Raw genomic sequence first — 13,624 nt, 5'->3', positions numbered from 1 at the left:
GGAGGAAAGATTTCCATGTGGCAATGAAGAGTGGTCAGTGGGAACCATGTTCCTTGGATTCCACCAAGGACAGCTGTGATTGCTTGCTGTATGGCTATGAATAGGACAACTTAGATCAACAAGTCATTAAATGGTGCTCTAAAAGCTTTAAAACTAATAATAAAATTGAAAAATCTGGGGTTGATCCTTGTCCTCTAACAGAAATCTTGCTTATGTATGGGATTTGCATAGTATATTAAATGTTTTCATTTCCGGGACATGGAGGAGTTTAGTCTAATAGCCAGTGTGTTCCTATATGCTGACTGCTCATACTATGCAGGTTTTATTTCTTAGAAAATATATGTAACATTTGTAACAAATCCCATGTATTAGCACTGAACTAATTGTTGTACCGTAATACCTCCACGTAGGTTTTATGTAGGCAGATGCCAGCACACAGCCCAGGATTATTCTGCCTGGCAAGGAGTGGTACTACCACTAATGCACACAACATAGTGCATTCACTTTCTTCATTGTGCTTAAAATAAATAAAGTTGCAGTAATAATTCAGATAAAATAATGTTCTGGATGTGTGTTTTCCTCAAAGAAAAGGTATCAGGTGTTTTGTAATATATACAAATAATATAGGAGGAGTTCCTGAAAGTACATTAACTTCCTTCCTGTTTTATTCTAGATATTAGGAAGAATGCATCACTTTATCATTGCAGTTTATTAAAGAACTGTCTCAAATGTTTTATAGTAATCACCATCACATCTTGTAACTTGCAGAACATGTTTCACACTCATTCTGCAGCTACTCATGTTTAAGAAAAAAATATATAAAGGATAAAGATACCCAGAGAAAAGAGATCATCATCAGGCTTTTTAATACAGGATAAGCATAGTTTCTCAGAATGTAAGGAATGCTGACTGTGCCAGTAAATTGACCTTTTTATTAGGGGGAGCAAGCAAGAATTCCAGAAGGTCTAGCAATGTTTATTTTTGTTGCATTCAAGTAGGTGGTTATTTTGGTAGTCAACAAGGTCTTGATGCACAGCTGAGAATTTTTTCTATTTATTAAGAAGCAACTTGTGGCTGACAAATAAGAGTACTGAGTCTGTTCATTAGACCAAAGCAGCCAGGGAATCCCAAGCTTAAAAACTGTTGCAAGTTCTAGAGGTTTGATGCTTTACAACAGTGGTTGCAGCATCTCTTAACTAGCAGACGCAGCCTTAAAGCTGAACTGTCCAGAGAAAACTGATTAGCATCTGAACAAAAACAGTCCATGTTGTAATCCTTGGAGGCTATTTTGCAGCACTGCGTGCAGAGGCACAAGTTATCACTACAAGCTTTGGAGTTCTGAAGATGTACATAGTATTTCAACATAATGAAGTTAGGTATCCATTGTAGGTCATCATAAATGTCCTGTGCAGTGGTCACCAACTACTGTCTCTTTCTTGAGACTGGAATCGCTGGAAGTAAACCATTACAAGATTAGATTGCTGATACAGGGTAACTCATTTTTTCATCTCTTCTTTGTCTGCATTTTCATATACTTCTTCATGTAACCCCACATGACACTGAGGAAATAGCAGACATTTAGAGGCTGACACATCAGGTCCATTATCACAAGCCTCCATTATTTGCAGCTACCACCACTTTTGCTATCTGTGCATGAAACACTTTCTCATCCCTGCTGGTGTGTTAAGAATTTCAAAATGGCAGTGGCTGTGCAAAATGTTCACTACAGAGTGGCAAGAAAGGACTCAAGGAGCTCTCAAGAGTCCAGCTTACTTGTGGTGACAAGATGTGGGATGCAGGGGCTTTCTGGTAACTTCGGATAAATACTGTTGAGGAAAGTTATGTGGTGTATAGGGGAACACAGTGAAGCAAAAAGCATGTACCTGAATACCTACTATGAAGGCATGTCAATTGATATAAGGTAGTTACAGGGAACCACCTCATTTAAAATGAACCTTTCTCTCCACATTTTTCCTCAGAGGTAACAAGTCCTTGGAGACTTTTACAACAAAGAATTAATTTTCCTTTTGATGTCAGCTTGAGAAGCTCTTATCTAGAAAATGTTGTATGCTCTGCATGTTGTTAAACATTGTATATAATTTGTCCATTCTTCAAATAGCTGAACTCTGCTATGTTAGTATCATGGATGCGTGTTAAGGGCATTTTCAACTAATCTTATTTTGAACCAGGATGCTTATATAGCAAGCTTTCACCTTATTTCATCTCAAAGAAAATGGCCATTACTGAACATTTGCAAAACCATTTAAAATATAATACTGTATGTGACATATGTATACTGTTTGTATCTGCATATAAAATGTTGACATATAATATATTTTTAAATACTAGAAAGCATCAAAAGAAAATCCATGATGACTCCAGGAGCGTTACGATGCAGCTTCAGAGCTTGTCTGGAAATCACCTTTCTAGTTAAACTTAGAGGTCATTTTAGTTTCTGGTTTTCAGTTTGTTTTGTTGGGTTTTTTTCCTCTCCTCTTTTTGCATGCTAAAAGAAGACAGTGGTAGAGGAATTTGCGCCCCCTTTCCAAATGTTATTGGTTAGAACTAACTTCACTCTGTAATCAGAACCATCTTCTCAGTGGAAGAATAGTTATACCCTTCTCGGTTTAGTAGCTGGTGCTTTAACTGCTTTCTTCATTTGAGCTCAGTAATATGCATTACAACAGTTACACAGCTATTTTATTTCATTTGCTAGCATGCGAGGAAGTTCAAGAAAAAAAAAGGGTAGATATAATCAAGGGCCTCACCCAATTCTCAAGTATCAGATTCGATGCTAATCTGTAGCCACAAAGGGTATGATCAGGCATCTTCATGTGCTAAAGATGTTACCATCTCCAGCTTGCTGGCAGCAGATGGATGTTACCTGCATCTGACTGTAGAAATCACGAGTCCTAATTTAGTCACAGTCAGTTTGCCTAAATGTCTGAAGAAGGTGATTTGCCAACAGTTCACTACAGAAAACTAATATAATCCCTTTTACCACAGAAATTATAACCTCCACGAAAGGGGCAGCTGTTTACAAAGCACCTATGTGTGCACAGCCTATTTCTTCTCATGCTTTGCAAATGAAATAAGGTAAATAGAATGTTTTATGGCTTCTCTAATAGCTGGATCAGGTAAGAAATAAATTAGTATACTTATTTGTGTTCTGGTTTGGTCTTTATTTTGGAAAATGTGTATGTATTGTTCCACAGTTCATACTTTCTTAACTATAATGTAGAAAACCAAATTCTGGAGTAAAGATTTTTCACTTTTTCTTGTTTATAACTGTTCTAACTATTACACTATATATACATGTGTATATGCATATGTATGTGTGGTGTGTGTGTGTATGTATATTGATTTCTTATATCTGAAAGAAATCAATACATTCCTGTTTCTTCCGGTTGATTGAATTATTAATTCCTGTATATTTCAATGAAAAGCTATGTGGCTTCCTTTGTTTAAATAAATAGAGAACATAAATCTTCAGGTGGGCTTTTTTGAATTAGCAAATCCAAAACACAGTTTGGTGCTATAATTAATATTGTTAAACTGGGATAAAATCTTTGGTCTTCATAGTTGGAAATCTTTTTTAGCAAGTCAGCTTATTCTACTCTGTTCTTCCAAGCAAAACAACTGATAAATACATACTTTTAAAATGGAAATACTTTCAAGCTAGATGAATTCTAAAAGTGTACCTTACTCATGTAGGTATGATATTTTGCTGACCTTAAAACTTTCATTCCTTCAGTCATTCCCTAGCTGTTGTCTCGTCACTAGAGTCTCAATTCGAGAACTCTGTAGAAATCTTTATAGGAATACAGATGTTATTTTTTCATAGCCAAGCAAATCAATTTAAAATGGATCCTGACAATTTTGAAAGGAATTGTATGTATTTGCTTATGTAAAAAGATACTGTATAAGTGATTCAAACCATCTGTACTGAAATCTCTGTAACATATTCATGTGCTTAAATGTTTACATGGACATAAGCAGGTACTGGCACTTGTTTATATTCTTCCCTTTAGCAGGCAAGCCTGCTTGGCCAAACTACTGTTGCTGTAGTAGGCTCAACTAAATTCTATGGAGAAGACACACTGGAAGCACACTCATTAATGTCTTTATGAAGTCTCGTGCCAGCACTTGCCTGTATGTCCTCAGTGACAGGAAAAACTTTTCAGCATATATTTATTTCAAAATTTCAATGGAAATTTAACATCAAGTTACAGTTTTAATCTGATTTTTTTAATCTTTCTAAGATATAGGGTAACTATTTTTATTTAGGTCAGTTACTGTGAGAATTGTTTCTTTAAGATCTTTCTAGGCTCTGTTATAATAGCCTAGAAGCACAGGTTTGTTTCCCCCGTGCAGAATATTTAAAAATAAAAAAGGGGGGGTGTTGAAAAAAAGTTAGAATTAATTTTCTGGTCATTAACTAAACTGAAGGATGTGTGAGTCTGATTTTTATTTTTTTGGATCCTTAATAATATGATGTAATGTTTGTAGTTCAAACTGTAGCTAACCATTGTTTTGTGGATTAAATATGATATCCTGTAAACAGGAGTTCTCTATGTTATTTACATGCTTTGATTTTTTTAACCTGATTTTGTTTTTTTCTTGCTCTAAAAACGTCTATGAGTTCACATTAATCTATGTCATAACTACAAAATTAAAACTGCTGAAAATAAGAACATTTTTGAGAGCCTGTAGTAAAATGCTGAAGCTCATGCTTCATACAACATGCTTTAGTAACTAGCAGACATATCTGCTGGCGAGAAAAAAACAGGGGTGGAAGGATGTTACTATTTCCAGCTTCCTAGAGGTTTGCATGGTTGTTCTGTACTTTGCGTCCTGACTTTTGGGGGTTTTTAACAGCCTTGAGACCCATTAGATTTAACTAGGCAAATTAGAAACCTAACTAGGCAAATTAAAAACAGAGCTAAGCTGCCTCCATTTAACTAATTAAACTTTTGAAACTTAAAACCTGAAACTGTAGCTTTCAGATTTTAAGTTATGTAATAATTGGGGTGTTTCTCTTTACTGGTTGAGCGTTTCCCCTTTGTTTTAAGCAGATGCAGAAAAGGATATATCTTTCAGTAGAATATCAGGAAAACTTCTTTGATTTACCTTTACAAAAACTGTGTAAGCAAGCTCTTTAATGAACTTCAAAAATACTTTGTTTCAGCTTACAGAGCACAGAGAGATTCGTAATACGTATGGTCTTGATTCCCTTTGCCATTGTCCATTGTATGAAGAAGCTATGCACTTAGCAGAAGAAGGCAAAATTTATTCACGAGTGTTAAGGTACTGATTTACATCTACTTAATTATTTCCAAGAAAAGCAAGAATTAAATGTAAATATACTCATTTGTTAGAAGTACTAGGTATTTTTTCTAAGAATTAGACTTAGTTTAATTTTCTTCTGTTTTTTAATGGTCTTTGAAAACTTTTATTTTATATAGGACTGAAATGTTTGAATGTCTGGGAGACAGTGACTTCCTTGCTAAGCTTCACTGTATTCGACAAGCTTTTCAGGTAAAGGAGAGTGATTTGTCTGTCTGTCTTCTAAAGCCTGCAGTTGTCAGTGCACTACCTGTACAAGCAATTTTTGTAACATATTCTGTAATTAAATATTTTATTGTTGCTATTACATTTCTGTAATTCTAAAATTTGCAGAGGAGTCCTAGTTTTGTGATTAGCTTTGGAACCTTTGCACCAAAGGCTTATTAGGAATTTGCCTACTATACTAGAGGTTATAATTATATTAAATTTGATTGAAGTGTTTAAGGTCACTTAGTATAACCTGTGAATTAATATGTCTGGTTTTTCTGAACCTTTTCTAGGTAATTCTTTCAGAGACAGCAAACAGAATATTTCTTGCTGAAAGTGGAAGAAAAATTTTGTCTGCTTTAATTGTGAAAGCACGAAAGGTAAAAGCCTTTTTTAACTAACGTTTTATTGTTAATGGAACTTCTACCAGAATTCACTTTCCAGTGAAAATAAACCATCTCTTTTGTTAAGTTTGCTTGATACTCACTGCTTTTACTTTACAGAATCCAAAGAAATTTGAAGATGTCTTTGATGAAATGATATATTTTTTGGAACAAACAGATCACTGGGATAATACTGAAATGGAACTTGCTGCTACAGGAGTGAGTCTGAATTTCTGAAAAGTGCTTTTACCCTTTATTATGCAAAACATCTAAAAATAAATTTTTACGGTTCAGAATGGTGGGAAAGGCAACTTTTTTATGTTTACATTGCTGATTTAGAGAAATGGCATCCACCGCTGCAATTTAGTACCAGATAACATGTAATATTTTTTTAACTTCTCCTTTACTGACAAAGTATCTTTAATATTCATTAAAAGCAATTATAAATCTGCATGTTAATACAGAGTTAGAATACGGTGCATGCTGAATTCCACTGCTGAAAGAGAAACTAGGTTACTTAGGTCATGTTCTGATTCAACATAGGTGAAAAACCTGAATTTTTATGATGTTGTTCTGGACTTCATATTAATGGATTCATTTGAAGATTTAGAAAATCCACCAATATCTATACAGAATGTAGTAAATAACCGCTGGCTAAATTCCTCTTTTAAAGAAACAGTAAGTATTTATGTGTAATTTTCATAATCATTATTCTGTAGGACAAGTACGATCAATATAACATTAGTGTGAGCATTGTTATATAAAATTTCTGTATATACCAAAACTGTTCTTGTGGCAATCTGTGCTTTATATTTTTAAAGCATAGTGTAAAAATGAGAATAAATCCAACAACTGCAGGAATCAGACGCTGTATGTTGTCTTGATAATAGCACTAATTCTGAAGCAAAGAAACTACACAAACCTTCACTGTAAAGTCTAATTCAGCTTCCAATACAACTGAATATGCACCTGAAATATTCCTTGGAAAAAATAAACAGGCAGGTTGTATTATCAGGTTATTCATAATAGCAGTTTAAAAGCTACAAGTCTGAGCCCAAAATATATAGAATGATTGAATGTATTGGAAAAATACTTTAACTTGTCCTGCAAAAATGAGTTTTCTCTGGAGAAGCAGAATTCTAGAAGGGAAGTTTCTGTTAGCCACATTTTAGGTATTTGGTACGTGAATCAAAACCTCTATCTGAGATTTAGCAATAAGGCACAAAGTTGCAAGCACACAAAAGTAAATTAATAAAATACAGGCATTCAAATGTTGGTAACGTTTCACACTTTTTCACATGTGCCTGTTTATTTGTCAGATGTATCTCACCCCTCTGTTACAGACATACAGGCTACTGCCGTTGTCAGCTGGTAACGATACCACTCTCATTTCATCCGTTTATATCTATAAACTGCCAGTTTTTCTTGTATTTATCTTTCGATTGAAATATTCCCTCTAACGGAAAAAAGAGGTAACATGCATATATTTATTTTTGTAATTATGTGGTAACATTGTGTTTTGTGAGTAGTAAATTATCCTGCAGTACTGAAGGAGAATCAGATGAGGGGAAAAAGCCTAGTACTGATACCAGTATATTGTCTTTCACAGGTCCATATTTGGACAAAACTCCTTAGCTGAATCTGAAGCTATTGCAAGAATGTTTTTGCTAAAATGAAAAAGGACATTGCAATGTGTTTGCATGCTACTTAATATCTAAAATAGTTACTTATGTCTGAGTGCACACTTTGGTATATAAGAGGCTGGTCCTCAGTTGAACCCAGTGAATGTTCCTAACTGTTGCAACTAAAATCAGTCAAGGATGCCAAATGATATTTGAATTATAGTAAAGAAAATGTTGCAAAATAAGATCTGACAATAACAAATATGAACTACATATAACGTTAGTTGTTTCAGCTGATATTTTACAGTTTTAAACTTCGTGTTATCACAAGATCGAAACTGAAGAAAATAAAAATCCCCAAAGTATGCAAATAGAGTATTCTGCAGCTCACTTCTTTTTGAGATGAAAAATAATTTCTCTTATAGTGAAGTTATGCACAGTTTGGAGCTTGTTTGTTTGGGTTCTTTTATATTTATTTTTTACATTTAGGCTGTGGCTTCAAGCTGTTGGTCAGTACTGAAGCAGAAAAGACAGCAAATGAAGGTAAGTTGCCTTGCAAATTATGTGGACCAAAGTTACTGATCGGCTCCTAAGTATTTGAAGTTCTTTAGCTTTGGCAAAATAAATCACATATCAGCCCTTAATCCTGTAGACATGTTACTTTAGACAAGAGGCTGCTAGTTCTAGTTTAGCTTATGGAGCCCTAATACCAGTTTTTCAGCAAAGTCTTAGCTGAAAGACTTTCAGGCTAGTTTAGGTCCAGTCAACAATGGTGACAGTCACTTCTCTGGCATATGGTCCCAGACACGCACCTTGGATTTTTGCAGACCAAGGTCATTAATCCAGTATCTTGCCTGCTTACACTAGGATACTCAACCCCATCTCCCTGCATCATCTCCACAGCTAAGTAAAATTCAGTCCTGTCCCTTTACCTACCTGAAGTACCATTTACCTTGCCAGTGGCAAGAACACTATTGCAGCCTCCCTCAGCCCCCTTCTGCATCCTGACCACTCAGTGAAGGAACTCTGCAGGTTTCAAAGTAGAACTCCTCTGCACCAGCAGTTCCTCACTTCCATCTTTGGAGGATTTTATTAGACTTATGAGTCCTATCTCTGTATTAGCCATTCCAAAAGCAGACTTGAAGCTTGCTGCTGGACATCCATAGTCACTAGAAGTGGTTTTGCATACGGCAGGTGAGGAATCTCTGCTCACATGATGGGCACCAACACCTTTCTCTGATTCTAAGAATAGCTATTTGCATGACTCCTAACTGCTAGAGACATATTTCATCGTTAAAAAAAAACAAATAAAATAGTTGCTTCCAGGGGCAGTTGGTATTTTGTAAAAGGTCCTCAGCTACTGTTATGTCTTAAGATTTGAGATGTTACATCCCTGTGCCAACCTGTGTGGTTGGGAATTTTATATATAGATCTTTCTTACACTAGTTTTATATAAAGGGATTATATCTCCAAAACAGATGTTATAGTAACCTATTACTTTAAGCTGTATTTCAATGCACTTGCTCTGTAGTTCCTTTGTATACCAAAGTCTCAATATTTATAAGTTTGTAAATGTGTGAGTAACTTTACTCCTTGGGACTAGTTTCATCAGTGCTGCTGGAGACATTCAGAAGTGGGTAAAGCAGAGCACCGTGGAAGTCTTTGTAAGGGAGAGACTTCCTGTCACAAGGAGTTCGATGAACTTAAATTGACTTACGGATAGTTCTTTATGTGGTATTTTATGCTTTAATTCTGATTAATTTCTATTATTATTTAATAAAGTAACTGATGTTGTAAAGTTACATTTATGAGTATATGAAGTAAACTGTACATTCATACATGAGATATGAATTTATAGTATATTTTATGAGTGTAGGTGGTAAAGGTAACAGTGGACATTCACAGATATTTTATGTTTTTCTGTAGACTTTAAAATGGATTCTTATAAGACAATTTTTTTCATTCAAAACTGTGCAGTTTGCTTACTTTTTTGCACGTTTCAGCTACGCTTAGTGTATAGGGGCTCAAACAGGAATAACTGAATAAAATTATTTGTCATATGGGAGCCAGAGTAGATTGTTCATGCTATTTTTGAGCTTATGCCTATTAATTTTCAAATATTTAAAGTACAAAGTACCACTGAAATAAAAACCTTTTCTACCAAAAATCATGCCACTTGTTTGGTACGATTGCCCTATAACTTAAAGGTTGCCACAGTCCTGAAGTAGTAGGTGTTTTAGGCTTCTCTGAAGCCTTAATTTATGGAGACTTATGCTGTATTTATTGTTTAACTTTTATCTGTAATTTTTACATCACCAGGTGCCTGATGGATTTTTTGCACATTTCTATGCTATATGTGAACATATCAGCCCGGTTTTGGCGTGGGGCTTTTTGGGCCCTAGAAACTCCCTTTATGACCTATGCAGCTTCTTCAAGGTTTGCAACTTTTTTTTTGGTACCACTTAATAAAAAAGAAAATAAATACATCTTCCAGATTAAAAGCACTGAGGATCTATTTGCAGGCATACCTTTGTGTTTTCCCAAGATTAAGACTACTAATAGTAAGAAACCATGAAAATAAATGTTATAATATTAAAATTTTTTAAGCCTAGAACTGTTTTGCAAAGTCTATTTTAATGCACTGCTATTCTAGCACCAAAAGAATACATAAATGGATGTTTTTAGGAAACGCGTAAAGGAAATAACATTCTGTACTTTTTTCCTTCTTGTAAGTGAATACAAGTTTCTCCCTTTTTTTTTTTCCCCTCACTAGGATCAAGTGCTTTTCTTCCTCAAAGACATTTTTGATTTTGAAAAGGTGAGATACTCAACTATGGAGAGTTTGGCTGAAGATCTTATGCAATTATTAATTCGACACACTGAACTTTTAATGGCCTATCTTGGAGCAGATTCACTGAGACATGTCAGTGCTTGTGTAAGTGGCCCTGGGCATGTCATGACCACTGGGCTCTTAGAAGCAAAAGTGCAGTAAGCTCAAAATCCATGACAAATGAAATGGAGTGCTCCTGGCATACTCCTTCCCACCTTTCTCTCTAACACCGAAGCTATCATTGCTGTTACTGAGCAAGCATCTGAAAATGTATCATGTTGCTAAGTATGGAAAAGGACTCAGGGAGGTTAAATGTACATCTGCGAAAAGAACTGGTGAGCGTATTATTGTATATACCTAAATTAAATTTGCAGCTCAGCTGTCACTGTATTTATATTTAATGTATCCCAAAGCTTTTTCCTGTAATATTTGGGTAAAGTTTATTTATGAAATACTGTACTTTTGCACAGATAATTTGTAAGTGAAGCTGATGGAGTTGTTTCCTTTAAAGGCTCATAGTACAGAATGCTTATTACAGAGTCCCCAGATCATTGTGTGTCTGGATCAAGAAGGTGTTTTGACTGGGGTATATACAGTCTCTAATTCATGTGACACATGCAATAATCACACTCACAAAACTGCCCTGAACAGTTTTGTGTAACTGTTAACAGGGTGTAAACAGTCATTTTGTACTACAGTGTAATGGAGTGATGCAGGTGCCGTTAGGGCAGGAATTACTTCCAGTATGCATTTTTCACTTTATTTTGTTTTAAAATAGCTAAACATCATGAAGGTGTTTGAAAGCACTTATTTATATTCAAAAAGCTGTGGTAGCTTCACCAGTTAATTTAAAATTTTTCCTTTTTCTACAACTGTTACTACTTTATATTTTGGTGTTAAACAAACTAATGCCATTCTCAGTTCATATGTAGCATTTCAAAATATATTTTTAAATAAGGATGTCTGATGAGATTTGTTAATCATGAATCAGAATCGAGGGCAGTGTTTTGTAATTAAAAGCATTTCCGTCTTCCTCCCTTCCTTGTAGGAAGTCAGGTGTCTTGTTTAAGAGGAAATGTAAGCAACTGTAGCCGTGTATGTGCAATGTAAAACTGGCTCGGGATATGGAACCCTGAACTTTAGATAGGAGCACAGCACAGTAAGAAGGCATTGCGGGAATTTACAGTAACGCTTTTTCCTGTGCTAGAAGTAATAAATAATGATGATCTATAATCTTTGAATGTCTGTAAACTGAAACAGTGTTTTGTAGTTAGCTTAGGCTCTTTAACTACACTTACATATGCTTTGCCACACAAAGCCAGCCCACAAGAATCTATCCTGTGTCAAGTAATGAAGAGTAAGTAATTAGAGAGTAATTCTAAATACTCAGATGCTTGAGAAGCATGTTGTTAAAATGGAGCATATTGAAACACACTTTGATTGGAAACATTTCGACTTTTGTTCATTTGGGTTGTGTTTGGGTGAACACAACCCGAAAAGATGGTATTTGCAAAGGAGGGTCTGTGTAATTCCATAGATTTTACTGCAGCCAACACATTTTCATCATTTTTGTATTTATCAAATGAGTACAACAAAAGAGCAAAATATCGGCTGCAGTTTGTTTCTCCACAAAGTGTGTCTTCAATATAGAGGGTGAAGTTTTTTGTACCCATCTCACTTAGCTTAAGCATACTTACCTGCTCAAAAGTATCTGTATTTTAGCAGAGTTTTGCAAGTCTATGAATGAATTTATATGGAACAGTAAAGTGTCTGTTCTGAAAAAAAATTCAGAATCAATAGAAATAGCTGGAAATAGCAGTGGTGGAGTAAATGGCATATTCCACAGCAAGTGTACTACCTTGAGGCTGCAGTATGTCAAAGGAAATTGTCTGCTGTAGTTTGTCTGGTCTAATAAAATTATATTAAGAAAATTACACCTTAACATTCATCACAGAAAAACAGAAATGCACTTTTCCACAGAACTAAATGTATACTTAAGTGAGCAATTTTCATATTATTTATTAAAAGCTCATGAAGAAAGTGCAAGTGTTGCACATGAGATTATAAATGTTTCCACATAATTTAAATTAAGTCAATCTTCTGTTGAAACTGAAAGGATTTTTTTAAACAGAAGAATGAAAAAGGTCGGATGGAACACCAAAATATCTAGAAAATAGGTAAGAACCCGACAATATCCATCTTAAATAGATGTATCCTTTTAAAAAAGGAGCACGTCCATGCACTCACATAGCTCAAAAGTCCATAGAATCAGGTTGGAAATGGAACTGATGTATTTCACATCCAAAATAAGAATTACGGTATCTGGTTGCTGCAAGGTACCACCAACAAATACTTGGTTTGGAAACAGTTAAGAAAGAAAGAAAGAAATAGGGGAAGGGAGGAAAGGAGAGAGGAAGAGGGAAATGTGCAGGTGCACATGGGCAGGCCTTTGATCTCCTCTGAGCCTTTTTGGACCTTTTCCCAAAAAGTATTTATATGTTCTACCCTTTCTAATGCCAGAGACAGCTACAAGTTCAAACGGGGGAAGGCTGCCTCTTTCTTTGTAAGGCAGAACTGGAATCAGTTCTCCTATAACCCCATGTTTGTACACCATAGCTAGAAGGTGTGTGAAGAATGTCTGTTGATAACCAGCTGTATGGCTTAAGCAAAGTCCACCACCTTTGAAAACACAAGTGCCAGAGCTGCACCGACACAGTGGCACCAGGGTGCAATTGGACTGCAGTGAATTCATAATCAAAATCAGAATTCAGTTTATAATCTCTAAATTTTTAAATAGTTTTGAATGCCACTTTCCCTGCTAATAAGACCCATCCTCTTCTGCTATAAACTGTGCTCCTACGATCAGAAATGAATGTTGAATGTGTTGACTATACAACAATCAAGTATTTATATAATTTGTAATTTAGTTGTAAAAATTATCTCACTTTAAATGTGTTCTTAATGATTATTATACTTCACTTTTGTAGTCTTTGGTTTCATCAAACTAAACGAGTCAATTCGAGTGTCAGAGTTAAGCGTGTTTGTGAACTTTCTATTGCCAAAATGAACTGCTGCTGTGTGTATTGAATAAAGGTTTCAGTGAAATAACTGTTGCTCATACAACTGTTTCTAAAACTTGAACGTGTACAATGCTTGAAATCTAACGCAAAATTATTTAATGTGGCGCGAGTCTGGATACCAGTTAGTCACCCTGAAGTTGGATTTTGATCCCTGAA

General features: G+C 35.2%; 1 protein-coding gene across 3 annotated transcripts in view; it reads left to right on the top strand.

The window, feature by feature from the left end:
- Positions 1–13,496, top strand: part of MIGA1 (mitoguardin 1) — a 42,532-nt gene extending 29,036 nt beyond the window's left edge. For 2 of the 3 annotated variants that reach the window (XM_030493951.1, XM_030493950.1), the window contains exons 9-16: positions 5,189–5,307; positions 5,466–5,538; positions 5,847–5,933; positions 6,057–6,155; positions 6,480–6,614; positions 8,048–8,101; positions 9,878–9,994; positions 10,332–13,496. In XM_030493951.1, the coding sequence (XP_030349811.1) occupies positions 5,189–5,307; positions 5,466–5,538; positions 5,847–5,933; positions 6,057–6,155; positions 6,480–6,614; positions 8,048–8,101; positions 9,878–9,994; positions 10,332–10,550 (903 nt within the window). In that variant the 3' untranslated portion in view covers positions 10,551–13,496. The remainder of the gene's footprint in view (positions 1–5,188; positions 5,308–5,465; positions 5,539–5,846; positions 5,934–6,056; positions 6,156–6,479; positions 6,615–8,047; positions 8,102–9,877; positions 9,995–10,331) is intronic. The other variant, XM_030493952.1, reaches the window with a different exon arrangement.
- The last annotated feature ends 128 nt before the right edge of the window (positions 13,497–13,624 follow it).

This window comes from Strigops habroptila, chromosome 8 (genome assembly GCF_004027225.2).
Source record: "Strigops habroptila isolate Jane chromosome 8, bStrHab1.2.pri, whole genome shotgun sequence".
Taxonomy (NCBI): Eukaryota; Metazoa; Chordata; class Aves; order Psittaciformes; family Psittacidae; genus Strigops; species Strigops habroptila.
Note: the sequence above shows the minus strand (reverse complement) of the source record. Positions and strands in the feature narration are given on the sequence as shown.